The sequence below is a fragment of the Ambystoma mexicanum genome, chromosome 9 (genome assembly GCF_040938575.1).
Source record: "Ambystoma mexicanum isolate Mex_15411 chromosome 9, UKY_AmexF1_1, whole genome shotgun sequence".
NCBI lineage: Eukaryota > Metazoa > Chordata > Amphibia > Caudata > Ambystomatidae > Ambystoma > Ambystoma mexicanum.
In genome coordinates, this window is record NC_090931.1 from 485405612 (window position 1) to 485428437 (window position 22826).

Consider the following 22826-nt stretch of genomic DNA (forward strand, 5'->3'; position numbering starts at 1 on the left):
CCGGTATACCCTTACCTCGACGACTGGCTCATAACAGGGGATTCTTACGAAACATGCTTCTCCAATACCCAAAAGACTGTAGACCTTTTGTTCCAACTGGGCTTCTCCATCAACGAAAAGAAGTCCAGCTTAGGCCCCAGCCAAATCAAACAATTCCTAGGGGCTCTAATTCGAACAAAGGACGGCCTCGTCTTCCCCTCCAACGAGAGGGTCCAAAACATGCTGTTTCAGATCCCCCATTATGTGGCAGGTCGAGAGGTGACGGTACGCAAAACATTGCGCTTGCTAGGAATGATGGCGTCATGTATTTATTTGGTACCTCACGCGCGCCTGCGCATGCGCCCAACAGCCAGTGGTGTCAGGCCAGCGGACAATGGGACGATCTAGTGGTGGTCTCGCAGGCCTTGGTTCTCTCGCTACGGTGGTGGACAAAAGAAAACCTGTTATTAGGGAAAGCTTTTGCCACACCCGCAGTGGAAGCCACTCTAACCACAGACGCATCCCTTACAGGATGGGGGTGGGGCTCACCTATCCCATCAGACTGCTCACGGAGCGTGGACTCCGAGTTTAGCATCCAAGCATATAAACCTGCTGGAACTACTAGCGGTGTTCAAAGCACTGAAAGCCTTTCAGGAACACCTACAAGGAAAGACAGTGATGGTCCTCACAGACCGCACCACAGCCATGTACTACCTCAACAAGCAAGGGGGCACTCACTCTCCAGGACTGTCCAAGCTGTCCCAGAACATCTGGAAGTGGGCTCTCAAACACATGTTCCTACTATCACAACATGTACCAGGGGAACTCAATCTGCTAGCAGACGAAGTCAGCAGAGACTTCCCCCTGCCCGTAGAGTACGAATGGCGGTTACAAGAAGACATCGTCTTCGACGTCTTCACACAGTGGGGTTTCCCAGAAATAGACCTGTTCGCAACTCTGGAAAACTCTCAATGCCAAGATTACGCCTCCAGGTACCCCCAGAACCAGTCCAAGGGGAACGGGCTATCGATTCCATGGTCAGGGAAATGTGTTTACGCTTTTCCCCCGACTCCCCTTCTCAACAAGATAGTGCACACGATGCACCAGGAACAAGTTACCATGATACTGGTGGCCCCTATGTGGGCCCGACAGCCATGGTTCGCTCACTTGTTGGAGATGTGTCTATCTCCTCCAGTGAAACTGCCCTGCCCGTACAACCTGCTGTCACAAGACAGGGGCAGGACACTGCACCCATGCCCTCAGACCATGAACTTAGCAGCCTAGCTCCTGAGGTCATAGAATTTGGACATTTACAACTTCCACAGAGGTGCATGGACATCCTCAGAGAGGCCAGAAAGCCTAACACTTGTCACTGCTATTCTAGCAAATGGAAAAGATTTGTCATCTGGTGTAGAGGGAAGAGTATCAACCCCGTTGACTGCGCTCCCACACAAATTATTCTGTACCTGACCCATTTACTGGATTCGGGTCTAGTATTCAATTCTATTAAAGTACACCTGCAGCGCTTTCTGCTTACACCACTTCACAAATCAAAGTATCGTGGTGGAAGATCCCAGTAATCAAAGCCTTCATGGAAGGGGTAAAGAGAATACACCCTCCAATAGCAAACCCAGCTCCCGGCTGGGATCTAAATGTCGTACTCACCAGGCTCATGGGGTCACCCTTTGAACCCATGCACAAGGCAACTCTTAAAGATCTCACTCTTAAGACTGCTTTCCTAATAGCTATTACCTCCATTAGGAGAGTAAGTGAACTACAGGCCCTTTCGGTTTTAGATCCCTTTGTAACAGTTCACAAGGATGAAGTGGTTCTACGCACACACCCAAGGTTCACACCGAAATTCATCTCCAAATTCCATGTCAACCAGTCTATAGAACTACCAACGTTATTTCAAAATCCTTCAAATCTAGGAGAAAAAAGCCTGCATACACTTGATGTGCGCAGAGCTGTCATGTTTTACATGGAAAGAACTAGTCCACTGAGAAAGACTAATCAGTTCTTTTTCTCGGTGGCAGCAGGAAGAGAAGGAGATGCAGTTTCAAAATCCACTATATCTAGATGGATTGTACAATGCATCACTCTGTTACACTCTTGCTAAGAGAGAACTACCCTTCAAGCCAAGAGCACACTACTCGAGGCACTGGGGCATCCATAGCATTCATTGCAAATGTTCCCCTTGAGTCCATCTGCAAAGCGGCAACCTGCAGTTCTGTACACACCTTTACAAAACACTACTGTCTAGATGCCCACTCTAGATCTGATTCCCAGGTGGGACAAGCAGTATTAAGACATCATTTTCTCTACTGTTCCTTCTCACAACCCACCTCCAACTCCGGGTACTGCTCGCTAGTCTATGCACAGCATGTGATTCTAAGCAGATTAACAAACGTCAGAAGACAATGCATTACTTACCGTAAAAGCATTTCTGATGGTTGTATCTGCTTAGATTCACATGCGCCCACCCTTCCTCCCCACTCGGATGGAAGGAACATAGACCTCCTTTTCTATATCTCTCTTTTCTGTACTCACTCACGTCTAGAAGGCTCCCTCAGGGCAGAAAAATACAAACAGAGGGACCTCGATGCGTGAGGGATTATGGGTACAACGCACGTCACTATAGGGATAGTGTTACAGACACGCCTTGTCGACGTCCCCTTTTCGACTACGAAAAACAAAATGCAATACTCCGCAGTGACCACTGGATGTCGGACCTATGCACAGCATGTGAATCTAAGCAGATACAACCATCAGAAATGCTTTTACGGTAAGTAATGCATTGTCATATTCTCTGATGCTTGTGCTTAGATCACATGCTATACATAGGCCGACATGTAGTGGTAGCTGCAGAGTATTACATTTTTTGTTTTCAAAACTCAAAGGGACGTCGACAGGGCATGCCAGTAATACTATCCCTAATGTGACTTCCATTGTACCCATGGTCCGTTTTTATCCTGCCATCAGTCTGACACATATCACAGAGTTACTTCTTGGTTGACGCCATTATTTAGTACATTTTAAACTTAGTTTTTCTTTCTGTCCTTTCGACACCCGTACACCGCAAGATCTCTGGCAACGGCTTTCGAGGACAAGACCATCTGACGACTCCCGTCATGGTGAACTTTGTCTGCAGCCTTTCCAGGCCCTAACAGGCCTAGGTCCTGTACAGTAGGGAGAGCGGGGATCGGGGGGGGGATTGGGGGGGGGGATGTGCTTCATATTACATCTCACTTAGAGAATGTATATTCCCTTACACTCCTATACATTTCGCCAGGCTGCCATCTTTATACACTATGGAGAATACTCCTTTTAAATTGTTTCTATCCTGTAACAGGAAGTTTTCCTGGAAGGACTTGCACCAAGTGTTTAACCTTTGCCTCCCTAGGGACTACGCCAGAAAACAGTGCAAGTCTTAAACTATTTAGGCCAAAAACTTTAAAGGACCGCAAGACGAAACGCTGGGACCACCATGCCATGCAGGCCGAGGCATCCATGGGCGTCGAGGGAGCCTCCGGCGTTGGCATCCTAAGTGATGCTGAGGGCAATCAGGATCCAATGGATTCCCACGTGCGAGACCCCGACTCCCAACAGGCAGGCCGGCGGCTCTGCTTCGGAGGCGACTCCCGGCTGCTCAAGCACCCTCAGTACACACCAGACCAAGCACACCCCCCCCCATTGTTCGACCGCGTCATCGACTGATAAGCCACACGTGGTGATGAAGGGAAGGTCTGAACATTTTCTGTCCTCTGGGCCATCGCGGTCATGATTATCACATGACAAGCCCCTGAAACCGATGCCTAAGTCAGTTTGCGACACTGATCTGCAACCAAATCTGGGAAGTCCCGGCAACCGGGTTTCAAAAGACGTGTCGAAGGCCCCTGGAAAAAGCTCTAAAATAAGTGACTTAATTAAAAACCATGTCCCTGTCACCCTGGTGAAGGCCAGAACGTCGAAAAACTCTCCAACCCCCCCAAGCCTCAGTCACAAGGTACTAAAAGTAGGGATTATTCTACACCTTAGGACACCCTTTCTGGGGCAATGCATCATAAACAAACCCCTGCCCCAGAACCTCCACCCACGCCCTCAGTGTTGCCAAGCTCCTCCCAATGGACCCCAGAATAATTTGATATGGTCATGAGGAGAATGTCCAGTTTTATACATTTCTTTGATGAACACCCAGATCAACTCCACAACCTTCAACGCTAGAGGACGTAATCCCACTGCTAAAATAGGGGCATTACATGGCAACCTTGGATATGAAAGATGCGTACTTTCATATTTCAATGTTCCCAGCGAACGGAAGATTCCTGCGCTTCAAAATAGCGAACCAACACTACCAATTCAAGGTGCTACCCTTTGGCATAGCTTCCGCTCTGAGGGTATTCACCAAGGTACTAGCGGAAGTGGCAGCGCACCTACGCAGAGACTCAATCCCAGTGTACCCTTATCTGGACGACTGGCTGATAACCGGGTAATCACCCCAAATTTGCAAGAAAAATACTCAGAGCAATCAATATTCTGTTCCAATTAGGATTCCCAATCAACGAGAAAAAGACAGAGGGCATAGTCTTTCTGTCAAACGAAAGAGTGCAAAACCTACTGCTGCACATACCTCGGTATCTAGCCGGTCGCCAAATTACCGTACACAAAGCAATGCGTTTGCTCGGGCTTCTGGCTTCATGCATTTACCTGGTTCTGCATGCACGGTTGCACATGCGCCCAATGTAGGAGTGGTTAGCAAAACAGTGGTCTCAGGCAAGGGGTCAGTGGGACGATCTAGTGGTTGTTTCAAGCACTACGCTGGTGGACAAAGGAAAATTTGTTGAAGGGGAAAACCTTTTCACAACCCTACAGTGCAAGCGATTGTCACAACAGACTCCTCACTCACTGGGGTGGGGGGAGCGCATTACCTTCACCACACAGCACATGGCCTGTGGACCAATGTCACAGCCTAAAATCACATAAAGCTCTAAAAGCTACTAGCAGTGCTCAAAGCCCTACAAGCTTTCCAAGTGCATCTGTCAGATCTGACCTTTCAAATCCTCAAAGACCGCACCACTGCCATGTTTTACATAAACAAGCAGGAGGCACACTCTCCAATTCTGTCCAGGCTAGCACAAAATACTTAGAAGTGGGCATTGAAGTGGAACATGTTCGTAGTATCGCAACATGTTCCATGAGAACTCTATTCTCCGGCGGACTTATTAAGCAGCGATCATCTACCCGAATAGCAAGTGTGGCAGCTCAGCAGAAATATTTAAGACCGTATTTTCTCCCTCTCGGGCTATCCTCCCTTAGACTTGTTCGCCACAAGCCAAAAAACACTCAATGCCTGGATCCAAGGGGAACGCCCTGTGGATGAGCTGGTCAGGGACATTTGCCTATGCTTCCCCCCCCACCCAACAGCAGTACTGAGTAGGATAGTGCGAAAAATGCACTAGGAACAAGTGACACGACAACCTTGGTTTCTGCATCTGCGCAAACTGCTGATGTGCGATCCAATCAAACTCCCATGCACCTTCAGCATGCTCACCCAGCACGGGGGCACAACGTTACACCAACATCCTCAGTCCATGAACTTGGCAGCTTGCCTCCTAAAGTCAGTTTGGCCTTTTAAAACTACCTCGACGGTCTATGGAAATCTTAAAGGAGGCACGCAAACCAAATGCCGGACACTATTATTTGCACAAATAGAAAAGATTTGTAAATATGGTGCCAGTCGCACATTACTTAATGACATTCTCCACTTAATTAACATTACCAACAGCAACCCCATACATGTGTTTCAGCCATAGAACAGGCCATTTATGCAGTGCCCGTTCTCATAGAGGTGCGCCCATGACTATTTTTTAGATTCTTTTTTTCAAGGGCCTTAGGTCTAGTCACCCTAAGTTTCCCAGGGTCATCCAGTCGTGGACCCCTTGCTCACTGTGCTCAGAGAGGCAGAGCTCCACCTCACTGATGATCCCCAACAAGGCTGAAACACATGTATGGGGTTGCTGTTGGTACTCTTGTTCAGAAGGGAATTGCCATAGCATTTCGGTGCTGGACTGCCCATGTGGGCGGGACAAAGACTGATATGCAAATAATATTTCCCATCTGTGAAAGGTACAGTGAGCTAAAATGTGGCTGCATACTCTAGAGTGGGTATCTTCCCATAGAACAGGCCATTTATGCCGTGTTCGTTCTCATAGAGGGGCGCCCATGACTATTTTTTTACATGTTCACAAAGGTATTGGCAGTAGTAGCAGCGCACCTACGCAGAGAATCTACCCCGGTGTACCCATAGCTAGACGACTGACTTGTAATAGGGGAGACACCACACATTTGCAAACCCAACGAACAATCAACCAGTTCGAATTGGGGTTCTCCATCGAGGAAAAAAAATCAGTTCCCAGTCGAATCAAACAATTCCTGGGAACAATTATAAAAACACAAGAATTGGTCTTCCCCTCAAACGAAAGAGTGCAAAACATGATATTTCAAGTACTTCTACATAGCCGGTCGTCGGATAACCATGCGCAAGGCAATGCAGCTGCTTGGGATGATGGCTTCATGCATTTATCTTGTTCCACACACGCGACTGCTGCCGATGCAAGAGTGGCTAGCAAAACAATGGTCTCCTGCAAGCAATCAGTCGTACGATCCAGTGGTGGTTTCGCTAACCTTATTGCAAACTTAACGCTGGTGGACAAAATACGTGTTTAAAGGGAACCTTTTCACAACCCACCAGTTCAAGCCACTCCTACAAGAGATGCCTCACTCTCAGGATGGGTAGATCATTACTTTAATCACACTGCTCATGGCGTGTGGACACAAACGGCAAAAAAAAAAACAAATAAACCTACTAGAATTTGGTAGCAGTCCACAAAGCCCTGCAACACCTTGTAGGGCAAACTAGACACCACTGCCATGTTTTATCTAAACCAACAGAGCAGGGGACACTGTCTAGGTTGTTTCAAATGGTTTGGAAGTGCCCACTCAAATCAAACCTGGTCCGAGGGTCGCAACACGTTACAGGGGAACACAATTCACTCGCAGAAACATTGAGCAGAAGTCTACAGCTACCTGTAGAACACGAGTGGCAAATACACAAAGATATTTTAAGCGTTATCTTCCCCCAATGGCGACCTCCACCTCTAGACCTGCAACAAAGCTAAATGCACAATATCCAGACTTTGCATCCAGGTTTCCCCTACCAGTATCCAAGGGTAACCCCCTGTGGATGAGTTGGTCAGGGAAATGTGCTTACGCTTTTCCACCAACAACGCTCCTGAACAAAATAGTGCACAAAACGCACCAGCAATAAGTCGCAGTGATCCTAATGGCTCCAATGTGGGCATGACAACCATGCTTTCCACACCTACTAAAACGAGCAATGTGCAAACCAATCAAGTTTCCGTGCCTTTTCAGCATGCTTTACCAACAGAAGGGGATGACGCTCCATCCATATCTTCAGACTCTGAATTTGGCAGCTTGGCTCCTGAGGTCATAGAATTTGGGCACTTAATTCTTCCACAAAGGTGTATTGATATCCTTAATCCATAACACAAGACACTGTTATTTTAACAAGTGGGCGGCCCCTATCCTGCCTTTCATTCTGCTCGCCATTTTCCGGTGGCTGATGCATTGCAATGTTTCAGTGGGAGCCCCCTTCACCCAAAAGGAGCCTCCCCATGTGGTGACAACGGACTCCTCTCTTTCGGGCTGTTAGGCCACTCTGGAGGGCTATGCCATCGATGCAGCATGGTACAGGGCTGAAGCCCTCCTGCATATCAACCTGCTCGAGCTCCAGCTAGTGGCCCTGACCCCCGAGGCATTTTTGCCTCATCAGTGACAGGTCGGTTCTGGTCAGGATGGACAATTTTACTACAATGTTTTACCTGAACAGCAGGGTGGCACATGTTCCCTCCCTCCTATTCATGGAGGTGGTTTCGATATGAGAATGGGCCCTCATGGAAGCACTCTGGATTTCATCAGTCCACCTCCCGGGGACAGCAATGCAGGATCGGATCAGTTGTGCAGCCTGGGTTCCAACACCTACGAGTGGGAGTTGCACAACTCCTTGTTGGCCCTGTTCCAGCATTCAGGGTTTGTGGACCTGGATTTGTCCCCGTCCCCCGGGACTGCCATGTACCCCCAGTTTGCTTCATGGGCAGGGTCGGTGGTAGTTGGCCGACACCTTCCAGATTTATTGGCACGGCCGCAGGTGTTGTCCCCCCAGCCCCTCTGCTGCAGTGGACCCTCTGCAAGTTCTGGGCCTCTGTGGGTGCAGTCTCATCCTGGTTGCCCCCTACTGGCCTATACCCAGGTTTTTGGATCTGCTGCAGTTGTGCTCCAAGGCTTGGTTCCTGATCAGCAGAGGCTTCAGCATGCTCAATTTTCGGATGACAACTGGGACATCATTTAGGAGGCCCTTGACCCGTTCCCAGTTTAAGAGCAAGGGGACTAGGTTCTGCCAATGGGCTTGTCACAAGCAGCTGGGCTTGTCACAAGGAGCTGGACCCTGTCACCTGTCCTCTGGATGATGTATTGGCTTTTTTAGCACACCTGGCCCATTCTGGAGTTAAGGTGGCTACTTGCCTAACGTATTTGGCAGCCATCGGGGCTTACAGGAACTTCCCTTGAGCATGTTTTCGGCAGCCGACCCAGTGGTTAAGGCCCACCTTAAGGAGCTGTCTAGGCTTTCCTGCTGTGCATGGACCACACCTGGTCTGAGACCTCAATTTGGTTCTTGCTGCTTTGAAACGCAAGCCTTTTGAGCCAATGGCTTCTGTGGACATCCTCTTGGTGATGCAAAAGACTGTTTTATTGGTGTCTCTCACCTCTGCGCTTGGGGTTGAGCTACAGGCGTGGTCTTTGTGTGAGCCCTTCACCATGTTTCACGACGACAAGGTCATCTTTCACACTCACCCACACTTCTTGCCCATGGTGACCTCCATTTCATCTGAATCAAGAGATGTGCCTGTCGGTGTTCTTCCCGAACCTGCCATCCGTGGCAGAGAGGGCCTTGCATTCCATGGACATCAAGAAGGTCCTCAAGATTGATCTCTCTGACGAAAACCTTCAGGAAGTCTGAAGCATTGTTTGACTTTTGGGGGCTCCTGCCCCGGCTCTCGGGCGTCTAAGACTTCCATCGCTCGTTGGATGGTTCAGGCCATTTCTGAGGCATATACGCGCATGGGCAAACCTGTTTCTGAGGGGATTCATGCTCATGCGGTCAGACCCAAGGCCATGGCCATAGCGTTTCAGAGATACGCTTCTTTGGATGTCATCAGCAATGCGGCTACTTGGGCCACTCTCGGCTTTCTGCAAGCACTACTCACTGGACACCAGCTACAGGTGCGATGCAGAGTTTGGTGAGGCGGTTCTGAAGAACATTTTTGCTTTGTCCTAGATAAGGCAGGTTATCACAGCTCCACTTTGTGTATTGTTCGGTGGAATCACCTACAAGGAGCAAAGGGGACGAGACGTATGAGTAATTAGTTACTCACCATAGTGACTAGAGTACTTCTAGTCCTTAGTCCCCTTTCCTCCATACGTCCCACCCACCTTCCCCCCACTAGTATGCCAAGGGCTAATATGTATAAGTGTAGGCTGGTATCTAAGCGAACAATGTGTTTAAAATGGGGGGGTATGGGAGGGGTATGGGGGGTGAGTCGGTGGGAGGGGGTATGGGGGGTGGAGGGGGTGGGGGAGGAGGGGGAGGGGTGGGAGGGGGTCTCGGGGTGGGCGGGTATGTGGGGGCAGGGGGGGGAGATGCCCACAAGGATGGAGGAAAGTGGACTAAGGACAAGGAGTACTCTAGTCACTACGGTGAGTAACTTTAATTTTGCACAAATCAACTGTTTCATGTTTCTTTGCATACGGTTTTGAGAAATGGCATGATTTTTTTTTCTTGCAGACAACACAGAAGACTTGCAAGAGCCAGAGCAAATACTTGGTTGCTTCTCCAGATAAACATCCTATGGGAAGAAAATGCAGAATCACTGCCATTGGTAAAAAACAAACTGATTTATACAGCACTCCTTGTCGCAGAAGTAGCAAGCAGGTGGCTATGAGCACCCCAAGTTCAGACTCAAAATCCACCAAAATAATGTCTCTGCAATCTGGGTTGGTGAAGAAGCGGAACAAATCTGAGCGAAAGGAGTTGACTTTTTCTCAGTGGATTGGAAATGAGCGTTCCCTCCGGCGCTCTCTAAGGAGAACTGAGCTACAGAGCCCCTATTCCACACTTACTGCTGCCAGGAGAAGGCAAGTACAGTTTGGTCCAATTGAAGAGGGTCTCTCACAACATTGTTCTTTTAATATGCAAGTAATTTCATAGTTGATCCGCTTATGACATATCCCACTTGACTACAAATGAGGAGCTACTATATAGTAAAGATGTTGAACAATGCAGTAGTCGCTATTGAGGGATGGTGGGTTCAAAATTGCTGGGAGCTCTCTATCTCCTGCGTCTAGCCTAGGAGAGCCTGGCTAGCTTGAAAGAAATAGCTGCCAGGAGCTACCTTTTGGCTCCTTAGACCAAATGGTGCCATACACACATTTGTAAGTGACATTAACTTTGTGTTTGAGAATGTTAACAATGAATTAAGAATCTAGCATGCATCTAAACATAATATATCCGAATAACTGGGCAAGAAGTTAGTGTGCATCTCATGTGAAAGTTACTTTTGCTGTGCTCTGTTACCTGCACCTGATTCTGCAGCAGTAGTTCCTGCATACTTGGTGATGTGACACCCTGGGAGAAGGTTTTTACTCCTGCTCATCTTAATTTCAAACACTGGGGAAGTGGTGTGGAATACTTTTTTTTGTGTTAAATGCATGGAAAGACATGGTGGGTGCAAGTTGACATACTCTCTACAAATAGTTAAACAGACAAAACATATACATGCACCTTATTTTTTCTATCCTACAGAAATTCTTCAGGAATCTTAGTACAGCCAGTTGTAATTTCACTCTTTTGCTGTGTAACATATCCATCCATAAAAGTTCTAAATCAACTTGTTCCGTATTTGGTACATATTGGCTAAAACTATCAATTTGTTCCTTCGTAGCCCATCACACTCTGTCAGGATGTGTACTTGTGTTTCACAAATTTCATTTTTTCTACAGAATCTACACAGGGAAGGGTTTTCAATGTCACCAGTTCTTATGTCCATTATTTCCCCTGTTTTGAGCACATTAAAACGGAATCTCATATATTCTTGTCTCCACACTCTATCTGGGAATTTGCTCAAATAGGGTTCTGGCTGCCCCATCTTTTTACACTGTGATACTAAATGCATGTACAATTTTTAGATTTTAAAACCTCACTTACAGTAAGGTTCCAATCAGAATACAGCAATAGTTTCTTTACCTTCATCGGGTTTGAGATGAGCAACTCATGAGGAACCCCCAATTTGTCAAGGGCTGCATTAGATTTTTCAACCATCTCTTTAAGATATTTTGAGACTGGAGATCCATTCCCAATACCTTTACCCATGATTTCATATAGGGTTGTTTCTTTGTAGGTAATCTGTTTCCTGTAAAGTGATAATCTCTGCCATTCTATTATACTTCTGATTGAGAAAAATCCCAGGTCATAACTAATGGCTGCTAAAGGTACACATTTATGTAAACATCTCACCATTGATTTTACCAGTCTAGATTCATGCTTTGCTACCTCGCCCCTGCACCATAAAGGGGCTAATTCCATACCATAACACAATTGTACAACTATTTTGTTTTTATATAGGCGTATACTCGGTAGTAAGGAGAATTTGCAAAATTTTAGCTCTATTTTACAGAGCTGTGCTATCATAGGATTGATTTTACCATCCAAGTATGCCCGATAGTTTATCTTTTTGCTGTTATCAAATGCAGGATATCCCAAATATCTTGGTGCAGTGCTTGTAGGTAGTTTCCCGTGATTTAAAAACCAAGCATGTTTTTTATGATGATTCTTATTAGACAGACATAGAATTACTGTTTTGCTCTAGTTGATTTTTAAAGCATTTATACTGATATATTATTTGAAGGCAGACAAAAGGCGCTGCAGCCCTATCGGAGTATGATTGTATAATGTTACATCGTATGCATATGCTGTCCAATGCACCTCGATGCCTTCCACTTTCTGTGAACTTGCCACAACATTTTTTAAGTGACTACCAACATCAGAAATGTAGGTTGAAGATAGTAGGTGCATATATGCATCCTTGTCTCAGGCTGTTTTTTACCATTATTTCTCGGGATGATATAACTTCCGAACTAAGACGCACTCTTATTCTAGAGTCTTCATGCATATTATAATTAATAAACAATAAAGATAAGGCATTCCTAATTTAACCAACTTGGTGCACAGGATTGTTTTATCTACCAGATCGAGCCCAGGCATACTTTTGCATGATGTTCACCAACAATCCACCCGCATCCGTTACCACGTTTTTCCTGAATCCAAATTGGAGTGGTGACGGAATATCAGATTTTTTCCATCCAGTTCTGTATATGCTAAAGAATTAAGTCTGCAAAAAAAATTAAGTCAACATTCAGAAGGGCTATCGGTCTATAACTAGTTTGCATTGACCTGTCGCCTTTTTTTTATAAATTAGGATCTCATAGGACAGTCGCCAAGTTATTGGAATAGATTTAGTAATCAGAATATCCTTGAAGTAAAAAAAATAGGATTTTAGCCCATAAATTTGGGTTCCCCTTCAAGAGCATATTACTGAGCATATTCGGACCTGGTGCTCTAGAGGGAGAGCTTTGCATAATGATTTCTTTGATATCAGTTACACTAATTGGAATATCCCAAAGTACATCGTTGATTCTTGTTGGCGGGATCCACTTCTCATCTGAAGGACTATATAGTTTACCAAAGTGTCCTTTCGAGGGGATTGGGTCCTCCGACGTATTCCATATCTATGTCAGGTAATGTCCAGAGCTGTGCTGCTTAGGAAAATCTTTGGCGTCTGCGTCGATGCGCCGTCCCCGAGGACCTCCTCCAACGGCCGACGTCACCCGATGTGATAAGTAGGACGCACGACGCCCATAGCCTCAGTTCTGTTTTTTCCGCGAACGTGTTCGATACGTGAATCTCGGTACGCCTCGACTCGTTGGAGTTTGGTGTTTTCAATTTTCGGTTCGTTGAACCTGTTCGGTTTGTTGTGAAGACCTGTTTGTGGCGATGTCGTCTTCGTCTTCAACCCCACGTCCGGGCTTCAAGAAATGCGGGGACTGTGGGTCCAAGATGTCGGTCACACTCGCACAACGCCTGCCTCTGGTGCCTCGGGGAGGCCCACGATACGGACGACTGTCGACTGCCAGTCGCTCACAGCAAAGGCCTTGCGGGAACGCAAGAAGAAGCTGTCGGTAGGCCGGGTTTCTAAGCCCTGGAAGTCGAGGTCTGCAGGGATTTTCGACGGATGACTCGAGGGGCGACTCTCCGCGTCGGAAGTCCAGTGGGCCTCCTTCCAGGAGTCGGTCTCGCCACTTCTCCGCCACTTCTCCGCCTCTTCGAGGCATTCCCGGAAGCGCCGGCATAGGTCGTCTTCCCGTCCTCTTCCGAGGACTCCGCCCGTCGGCGGGTCGCTTGTCCCTCCATGCAAGCGACACCAGAGGAATGGGCTTCCTTTGGGAAGCAGATCCTAGCGATTCTTGAATCGCAGGGCACCGGTCCGTCCGCGCCTCCGAGTGGGGTCATTCGGCACCGGTCGAGAGACACCGCTCGTACGCCTTCAGGCTCAGGTGGTCGGCACGGCTCGCGGGAGAGGTCCCGCTCGGACAAGGGTAGCCGTTCTCGCCATGCCCGTTCCAGGTCCCGGTCCTCGACACGTTCGAGACCACGTGATCCTGTGCCATCTTCGAAGAAGAAGTCGACGCCTGTGGCGCGGAGGTCGTCAGCGATTTCTCTTGAGGCTCCGCCCCCGAGGGGGGTGGTCGGCGCCTAGGTCGTCGAGAGACACGCTCGGAGCTCCGGCTTCGAGGCATGTGTCGACGCCGCCGATGCTGGCGGCGCTGCAGCTGACGTTGACGCCCATTCGCTCGACGTCTACGCCTTTTCTGTCGGCGCCGACTCGTTCGGCGCCCTCAACGCCTTACGAGGCGGTGGTGTCGGAGGGGCCCCGTGGCACGGGGTTTGCCCCTAGAAAGGCTCTGGCTAAGGTCAGGCACTGCTTTGGTCCCCAGAGGTCTTCCTCTCCCTGCCTGGAGTACATTTCAGAGGGTGATGAAGGCTCTGATGGCGGCTTGGTTCCGCTTATGGTTCCCAATGGGCCATAGCCAGTTTGATGACCTGCAGCAGTCTCTGCATGATGCCAGTGGACTGGACACCTCTCTGGAGGTGGAGTTTTGTAGGCCGGAGCCTGGAACTCATGCCGATTCTTCATATCGGCGCCTTGTGTCTCGGGTCACTGAGTACTTGGGTTGGTCAGCTCCCCCAGGGGAGTTCGTTCAGGATGATCTCACGGCCATCCTTGAGCTCGGTCCCCCCACTGACCCGGTTTTGCCTTTTCATATGGCTCTGCAGAGAAGGGTGGCGGCGGCGGCTTGGACTGCTCCGGAGAGTCTCCCGGCAGTGGGCAAGTCTTTGTCGCGAAAATACCGTCTAGCCAGTAGAGACCCCTGCTACTTGTCTAGGCACCCCACTCCGGAGAGTTTGGTGGTGCAGGCGGCTACGGCCCCGGCAAAGCAGGCGTCGTATCCTACCATCCCTCCGGATAGGGATGACAAACGTTTTGACGGCTGGGCGCAGAAAGTGTTTTCTTCGGGGGGTATGGCGCTTCAGGCGGCCAACTCCATATTTGCCTTGTCTCGTTTCACACACACTGTGGAACTGTGTTGCATTAGCGGCTGAACATATTCCCGAAGGGGACGAACGGGATGGTTTCCTTGCTAAGGTTCAAGATGGCAAGGATGCCATGTGTGAGGCCGTTCAGTCGGGTTTGGACTTGGCGGATTGTGTCAGCCGGTCCATGGCGGTGAGCACCGTAATGCGCAGGTTTGCGTGGTTGCGGAAGTCTGTGTTCGCTCCTGATGTGCAGTCCCGGCTCCTCAACATGCCCTTTGACGGTGAACACCTTTTTGGCAGCAAGGCTGACGAGAGCCTTGAGAGGTTGCAGACCTCCAAAGCTGCAGCAAAGTCGTTGGGCGCTGCAGTTCGCCAACCTCCGCCTTTTTGTCCTAGGGGACAGCAATGGAGGGGAGGTTCCTTTCGCTATTACTCGTCCTTCAGTAAAGCGAGGGGAACTGGCAGTCAGAGGCCATCGTAAGAGTGCCAGAGGTGGAAATAAAGGTACTCGAGGTGCCAAGGCCGCTCGGGCAGTTGCCTCGTTGCCCTCGGGCAACGCCGCAGCCGCTACCACTCAGTTATTAGGCCAGGTCCCATGGTTTGACGGTGGGGGGAAGGCTGGTGCAGCATCTTGTAGAGTGGCAAGCCATTACTTCGGATGTGTGGGTTCTGGAGTTCATAACCCACGGCTACTGTCTTCCTTTTCGGCAGAGGCCTCACAACAATCCACCAGGGAGCCTCTTTGAAGAGTCTGGATCCGCTCCTTGCGCAGGAAATTCAAGCCATGCTGGAGAAAGGCGCCATAGAACTGGTGCCTGTAGCGGAGAGGAACAAGGAATGGTATTCCCCTTATTTTTTGTTATCGAAGAAAGACGGGGGGATTGAGACCCATCATGGACTTGCGCGGTTTGAACAAACTCCTCGGGAAGGACAAGTTCAAGATGGTGACTCTTTCTCAAGTCCTCCAGGCCCTTCAACTTCAGGACTGGTTGGTATCTCTCGACCTCAAGGATGCTTACTTCCATGTGCCGATCCATCCCAAGCACAAGAAGTACCTGAGGTTCGTGGTTGGCGACTCGCACTTTCAGTTTCGGGCCCTGCCGTTCGGATTGGCCTCCGCCCCGAGGGTTTTCACCAAGCTCATGGCAGCGCATCTCAGGAAAGGGGGGATTCACGTCTACCCCTACCTGGACGATTGGTTGATCAGGGGGAGCTCTCCCGAGCAAGACCTGGATCATCTGTCCGTCAGCTGCCACTCCCTTCACAAGCTGGGCGTCTCCCTCAATTTAAAGAAGTCCCATTTGACACCAACGCAGTGGCTCCAGTACATTGGAGCAGTGCTCTACACGTCCCTGGGGCAGTGTTTTCCTCCTCAGGTGAGGGCTCTTCACATTCAGCAGATGGTGCACAAGTTTCATTTTGCCCAGGATCTCTCAGCGTCTGAATTTTTGAGACTGCTCGGCCTCATGGCATCCTGCATTCTTCTGGTGCCAGAGGCTCGTCTGCGGATGAGATCTTTGCAGTGGGCACTCAAGCTCCAGTGGTCTGTCCTCCGGCAGGCTGTCAGACCTTGTTCAGGTGCCGCCCTCGGTAGCCCGGGACCTTCTGTGGTGGGCCGTCGAGGGCAATCTGATGAAGGGGGCCCCATTTTGGTTGGCCTGGCGGGAGGTGATGATCGTGACGGACGCATCCCTCACGGGATGGGGAGCTCATGCCAACCAGTTGAGTCAGCGGTCGTTGGTCTCCGTCGGAGTCCAGACTCCATATCAATCTGTTGGAGCTGAAGGCCGTCAGGCTAGCCCTGAAGGCTTTTCTGCCGACTGTGCGCGGAAAGAGTGTCCTGATTCTAACGGACAACATGTGGCCATGCACTAACTCAAAAAAAAGGGGGGGGCAGGGTCTCTTCCGCTGTGCAGGGAGGCGAAGCAGCTCGAATTCTGGGCCATCCAGCAGGAAGTTTCGATCTCGGCTGTTCATCTGGCTGGAGATGGCGAACGCTCTGAGCAGGCAGAGCTCGATCTCTGACGAGTGGGAGCTGGCTCAGGAGATTCTCCTGGAGATCTTCGCCCTTTGGGGGACCCCTCAAGTGGATCTCTTCGCCTCCAGTGTCGACCAGAAGTGCGAAAGGTTTTGCTCGCGGGAATTTCCTCCAAAAGGAGCCTTAGGAGATGCGTTCGTGGTGGAGTGGTCATTCCCACTGCTGTATGCGTTTCCTCCAGTCCCCGTCATCCCGCAAGTGCAGCGGAGGTTACAGAGGTTCGGTTCCCGGATGGTCCTCATTGCTCCGGCGTGGGCCCGGAAGACGTGGTAACCGGACCTTCTAGACTTGTCCATCTGCCCTCCACGTCGTCTTCCCTACCGAGACGATCTGCCCTCACGGGGGGGGGGGGGTCAGGTTCTCCATCCAGAGGTCAGATCCCTCAATCTTCACGCTTGGCTTCTGAAAGGTTGAGGTATAAGGATTGGGACCTCCCTGAAGACGTGATGGAGGTGTTGCTCTCGGCCAGGCGGCTGGCAACTAAGTCTCTGTACCGTTGCTGTTGGAGAAAGTTCTGCGACTGGTGCAGAGTTCAGAATGTGGATCCTTTTGAATGTGACATTCCCATGGTTCTGTCTTTTTTGCTTTCTTCGGCCCACAGGGGTTTGCAAGTGGGGACCATTAAAGGTTACCTGGCGGCGCTGTCCATATTTAAGCGCTCATTTGAAGAGTTCTTATTTTAAGATTCCTTTAATTTCTCAGTTTTTGAAAGGGCTCACTAATGTGTTCCCTCAGTCACCTTTTCTGGTGCCAAGTTGGGATTTGAACCTTAAGTTTCTTATGGGTGCTCCGTTTGAGCCTTTACATTCTTGCCCTTTGAGGCTGTTAACTCTTAAAACTGTTTTTGGTTGCGGTTACTTCCGCTCGCAGAGTGAGTTAAAGGCACTTTCAGTTAAGCCACCCTTCACTGTGTTTCATAAGGACAGGGTTGTCCTTAGAGTTCGTCCTTTTCTTACAAGGTGGTTTCGGACTTTCATTTGAGCCAGAAGGTTGTTCTTCCGGCGTTCTATCCTCCTCCACATCCTGGTAAGTAAGAGGAGAGGCTCTATAGGCTTGATCCTAGTAGAGCGTTGAGCTTTTATATTTCGCGCATGTCCCGGGTCAGAGTGGACGATTAACTTTTCATTGGTTACGCTGGAAAGCGTTTGGGACAAGCTGTGACGAAACACTTTGTCTCGTTGGATTATTTTAGCTATCTCCGAGTGTTACCGCTTGGCGGGGAAGGATCCTCCGGCTTTCCAGCGTCTACTGCTCTACAGAGGGGAGTTCCTATTCGTCACATCTGGGATGCAGCCACCTGGGCTTCAGTACATACTTTTGTACGTCACAACTCCCTCGATTCCATCAGAGGGCAGGATCTGGCCTTTAGCAAGGCAGTTCTCTATTCTGCAATTTGATTGGGCATGCTAAATTTGTATTCTAAATTCTTTCCCACCTCCTTGCTTGGTACTGCTTTGGGAGTCTGTCATAGATATGGAATACCACGGAGGACCCAATCCCCTAGAAGAACAAGTTACTTTCCTACCTGGTAACGTTCTTTCGATGGGATGGTCCGACGACGTATTCCATATCGCTCCCTCCCTGCCTTCCCCGCTGCAGAATTTCTTTTGCGATTGCAGCTTGCGTTCCGCAAGGCCTTGTGTCTCTGACTGGCAGAAAACTGGTGGCACACGTTCTGGGGAAAAAAGCTATAACTGAGGCTATGGGCGTTGTGCGTCCTACTTATCACATCGGGTGACGTCGGCCATCGGAGGAGGTCCTCGGGGACGGCGCATCGACATCGACGCAGGACGCAGACGCCAAAGATTTTCTGAAGCAGCACAGCTGTGGACATTACCTGTCATAGATATGGAATACGTCGTCGGACTATCCCATCGAAAGAACGTTACCAGGTAAGAAAGTAACTTGTTCTTCCATGTCTCCGAACTAATACATACTGTTTGTATTTTCATCTGAGCCGGCCCATCTTTATTGATCAATGCACAGAACTTGTGTATTTGCATCGAGGAGAGAATTAAGCATATCCTCTGCATCCTGCTGATAGTTTCGCTCGCAGACATCGTGCTTTATATTTCCATTTATTTTTTATTTTACTGATTTTACCAGTGTCTGCCTCTCTAAGATAATGTTTATAGAAAGATCTAATTTCTCTATTCCTATATACGTATTGCATTTCTTCACAGAATGAGTGTTTATGCCTTGGTCTCCCTGTGCTGGTTTTCCTTATCCCTGACGGACCTCTAATTACTGATTCTATATAGTTCTTAAAGGCATCTGATGAATACCTTTTTGTTTCTAGTCAAATTCAGTCTTTTCGTAGTCTAACTGAAAGAGTATTTATTTCCTCGGTTTGCTGAGTGCCAAGAGATTCTATTTAGGGGTTTGTTGATCGATAGCACTGGAGAATATCACCCCCCTCACTCTTATTGAAATCTACCTGCGGTGTAATTTTCAATATTGTGTGGTCACTCTCCTGTGTAGGTAGTAGCAATAATTCTACTATAATGTTAAATATTCTTATACTGACAAAAATATAGTCTATAGTGGAGTACCACTTTCCATTTGACCTGGTTGATTTTTCAAAAGTATCCTCCAGTAGATCGTTTGCACAATGCAACCCCCATCCCAGCAGGAAGTGTGCCCAACGATTACCTTGATAACTTTTCTGTAAAATACTTCTATCCTCAGATAGAAGTACCCTGCTGTCATTTTCTAAGCAAATATCAGAGTTAAAATCACCACAGATAATAACATTCAGCTCTTTACACACATTTTGACATTCCTGTATGACTAGATCTAACATGTCAATATTTTTGTTCAGATCCATGTTCGGACACCTATATATATATATATATATATATATATATATATATATATAATTGGAAGAAGTATCACAGACTCCAATTGTCCTAATTTCAGAAAAACCGCCATACATTGTTAACATCGAAACTTTTTATGGTTTTGAACTGAATATTATTCTTAACTACGATGAGCAGAGAGGGCGCTAGAGAGCCATCCAAGATGGCTGCCTCCTAGAGAGCTCTGTGTGGCTCTCCATTAATCCTGCGACATCCTTCCCTCTGCGGTGTCCGTTTCTCCCACAACTACAGCCAGGCGCATTCAGGAGGCGCCGACGAACATTTTAAGCCCAAAATCGTCTTTGGCGGCAGAGCAGCGGCCGAGTCCCGGCCTGGCCAGCAAGGCCTGCCGTTCACGCCGGCAGTGAGCCTCGGACGGAGGAGGGGATCGGGAGAGAGGTGCAAGAGCTCCCCATCAAAGCTCGAGCGGCGGCGTCGGTGTAACACCCGACACCCAGAGCCAGCGGAGACCCGTGGGGAGTGAAGAGCTGGGCCGCGTCAAGCAGCGGGTAGACGTGCGCGCCGGTGGCGCCAAGAGACACAGAGTCTCCGTCCCTGCAACAGCCTGGCCGCAGCTCAAAAAGAAGTGCGACGAGCAGCGGTGCTCTCGCCGAGCACCCAGGTAGGAGCTCCCCCAAGCGTGCGCAAGCTGCCTCCCCGATCCGTCTGTCTACGGACACCCTGCGCTTCCGTCAAATCATCGGTGAACGAGGGAGGCACAGCAGGATACGCCTCACCAGCAACCGTCCCCAACGCCGAACCGGCTGCCTCCCCTCCGTACGAGGGCCGCACCCGACCCAAGGCAGAGCGGAACACGCAGCGACAGGGGGATATCGCCATCATTCCCCGCAGCCACAGCGAAAGCCACAGCGATCAGCCCATTTGGCCGAAGCCAACACTGTCAAACCCCACGGCCGCCGAGAAACAGTGCCCAGATCAGAGACCCTCAGCACCCCATAGCATACAACAGAACGGCAGGCATAGGAGACCCAGACTAACAGTATCACTTCTAGGGTTTTGGCTACGACACAAGGCCATACGGATCCCGCCGATCGGCGACACAACTCCTCACACCGAGGCCCGGAAAAAGCCCGGCAGCTCACAACCAGAATACCTGCAGCCTGAGGAGCACAACGACCCCGTCTGAGAACCTCAGAGGACGCCTCCGCAACCCGGCGCTACAAACCCTCGAGTAGAGGCAGACGCTCCTAACCCCCGAGCTAACCCCATACTCAAGTGCCTCTGCAGTAAAGGGAGTAGACTGCTAGAGCCTGCAAATCAAGGGGAAAAAAGCCGCCTCACCAGGAATTCACTCCAAACCTCCCCCAAATAGCAACCCAACGCCGACGCAGCTACTACCCTAACGTAGCTACCTTAACGAAAGCAATAGGCGTCACTCGATCACCAGTCTTTGACCACCAGCTATCCGCCTGTTCCATTTTCGAGTGCTTGGAAGCAGAAGATAGTTTAAAATGGGGAAATTAGACAAATCCCAAAAGAAACTGAACTTTGGGTCTGGCTCCACGAGCAAACCGCATTCCGAAGCGAGCGGAGCAGCGTCACCAACACCCTCTATGTCCCTGCCAGAAGAGCAATTACCAAGTTTCGATATCAGGGAAATTCTGATGGACCTCGAAGCTGGAATTGGCGACTTAGGCAGTAAACTCGACAACCTATCATCTAAAGTAGACCTGCTCCAACATCGCCTCGACAAGCACGCCGATAGGTTAGATACAGTGGAGCAACGAGTATCCGACCTGGATGATGGCGCAACAGGCCTTACCACAAGAGTCACCGCCCTCGAGTCCCAGATGAAAGCAGTCTGCGCCAAGAATGAAGACTTAGAGGGTCGCTCACGAAGGAATAACATCAGAATCATCGGAATCAGGGAACAACAACTCCGAACGAAAATGGAGGACCATGTCGAACAGATCTGCATAGACCTCTTCGGGAAAGAGCTTCTCTCCAAATTGTTTGTAGTTGAACGAGCCCACAGAATTCCGAACACCAGACCAATCCCAGGCGCAAATCCACGGCCGATTATTGCAAAACTATTAAACTATAAAGATAGAGATGCGATACTCAAGGCAGTCAGAGAAAAAGGGAAACTGCAATATGACGGAGACCCAATCCAGTTCTTCCCAGATTTCTCCCCTACCGTTCAAACACTGAGGCGCTCCTTCACGACAGTTAAGAGAAGGCTGCAAGACAACCAGATACTTTACTCAATGCTCTACCCAGCAAAACTTCGCATCCAACACGAAGGGAAACCCCTCTTCTTCCACACACCTGAGGAAGCCAGCGACTACCTTGATCACGCCGGCTGCAGATCCGCCGCTAATAACCCCAGACCATAGCGTGAACACCAAAGACGCAGAGAACCACCATAATGTTCGACCCAGGCACCCAAGGGAACAGGATTCATACCCCCGGCACCAATGCATAAACCTAATACCGCAGAGACTCACTCCCAGTGCGTTGGAGAGCCACCCGCCCCTCTCAGGAGGCACAAGTGCCCCAAGCACAGCAACCCTTATAGTTTAGTAATGAAGAGGGAACCTCGCGGGTCAGTTGGGGGTTACCCGCGCGCGGGAGGGAAGTCAGTTGCCACGACACCTCCAGTTGAGGTGCGCATCCTCACCTTCGTTTTGCCGTGAGGAGTGGCCAAGTTGTGCGCCACCAGTTCCACGCCGTCCTCCGACCCTGCATCCCCTCCGCTCGCCACCACCTCTACCTCACCGTCCATCCACCGAACCTCCTGGCAAGACCATAGGGAACAAAAAACGAATCAATATAGACCCTGACCCATTCCATTCAGAATCACAACCTGGAACATAAGAGGAGGCAACATCCCATCTAAAACCAGGAAAATCCTCCAGTACCTTAGAAGACACGAAGTCGACGTTGCCATGCTTCAAGAAACTCACTTACTCCCAGGGAAGGATCATCAGTGGGCCAAGAGCTGGGGTTGCCATAGATACTTCTCCTCGTACTCATCTTACTCCAGAGGAGTCGCGATCTTAATACACGAGGATCAGCTTCCGGCTTGTCCACACCACAAAAGACAACGTAGGGAGAACTCTTCTTGTGAGCGGCATTATAGCAGGCCAGACAATCACCTTTGTTAACTCATACGCACCAAACACAGACGGCCCCGACAACT

At 49.5% G+C, this 22826-nt stretch overlaps 1 protein-coding gene across 3 annotated transcripts in view; it reads left to right on the top strand.

Annotated features, from left to right (window-relative positions):
* The window catches only part of PIMREG (PICALM interacting mitotic regulator), a 440278-nt gene that overhangs the window by 256978 nt on the left and 160474 nt on the right, over positions 1 to 22826 (top strand). For all 3 annotated transcript variants that reach the window (XM_069615033.1, XM_069615035.1, XM_069615034.1), the window contains one exon: positions 9902 to 10255. In XM_069615033.1, coding sequence (XP_069471134.1) covers positions 9902 to 10255 — 354 coding nt within the window. The remainder of the gene's footprint in view (positions 1 to 9901; positions 10256 to 22826) is intronic.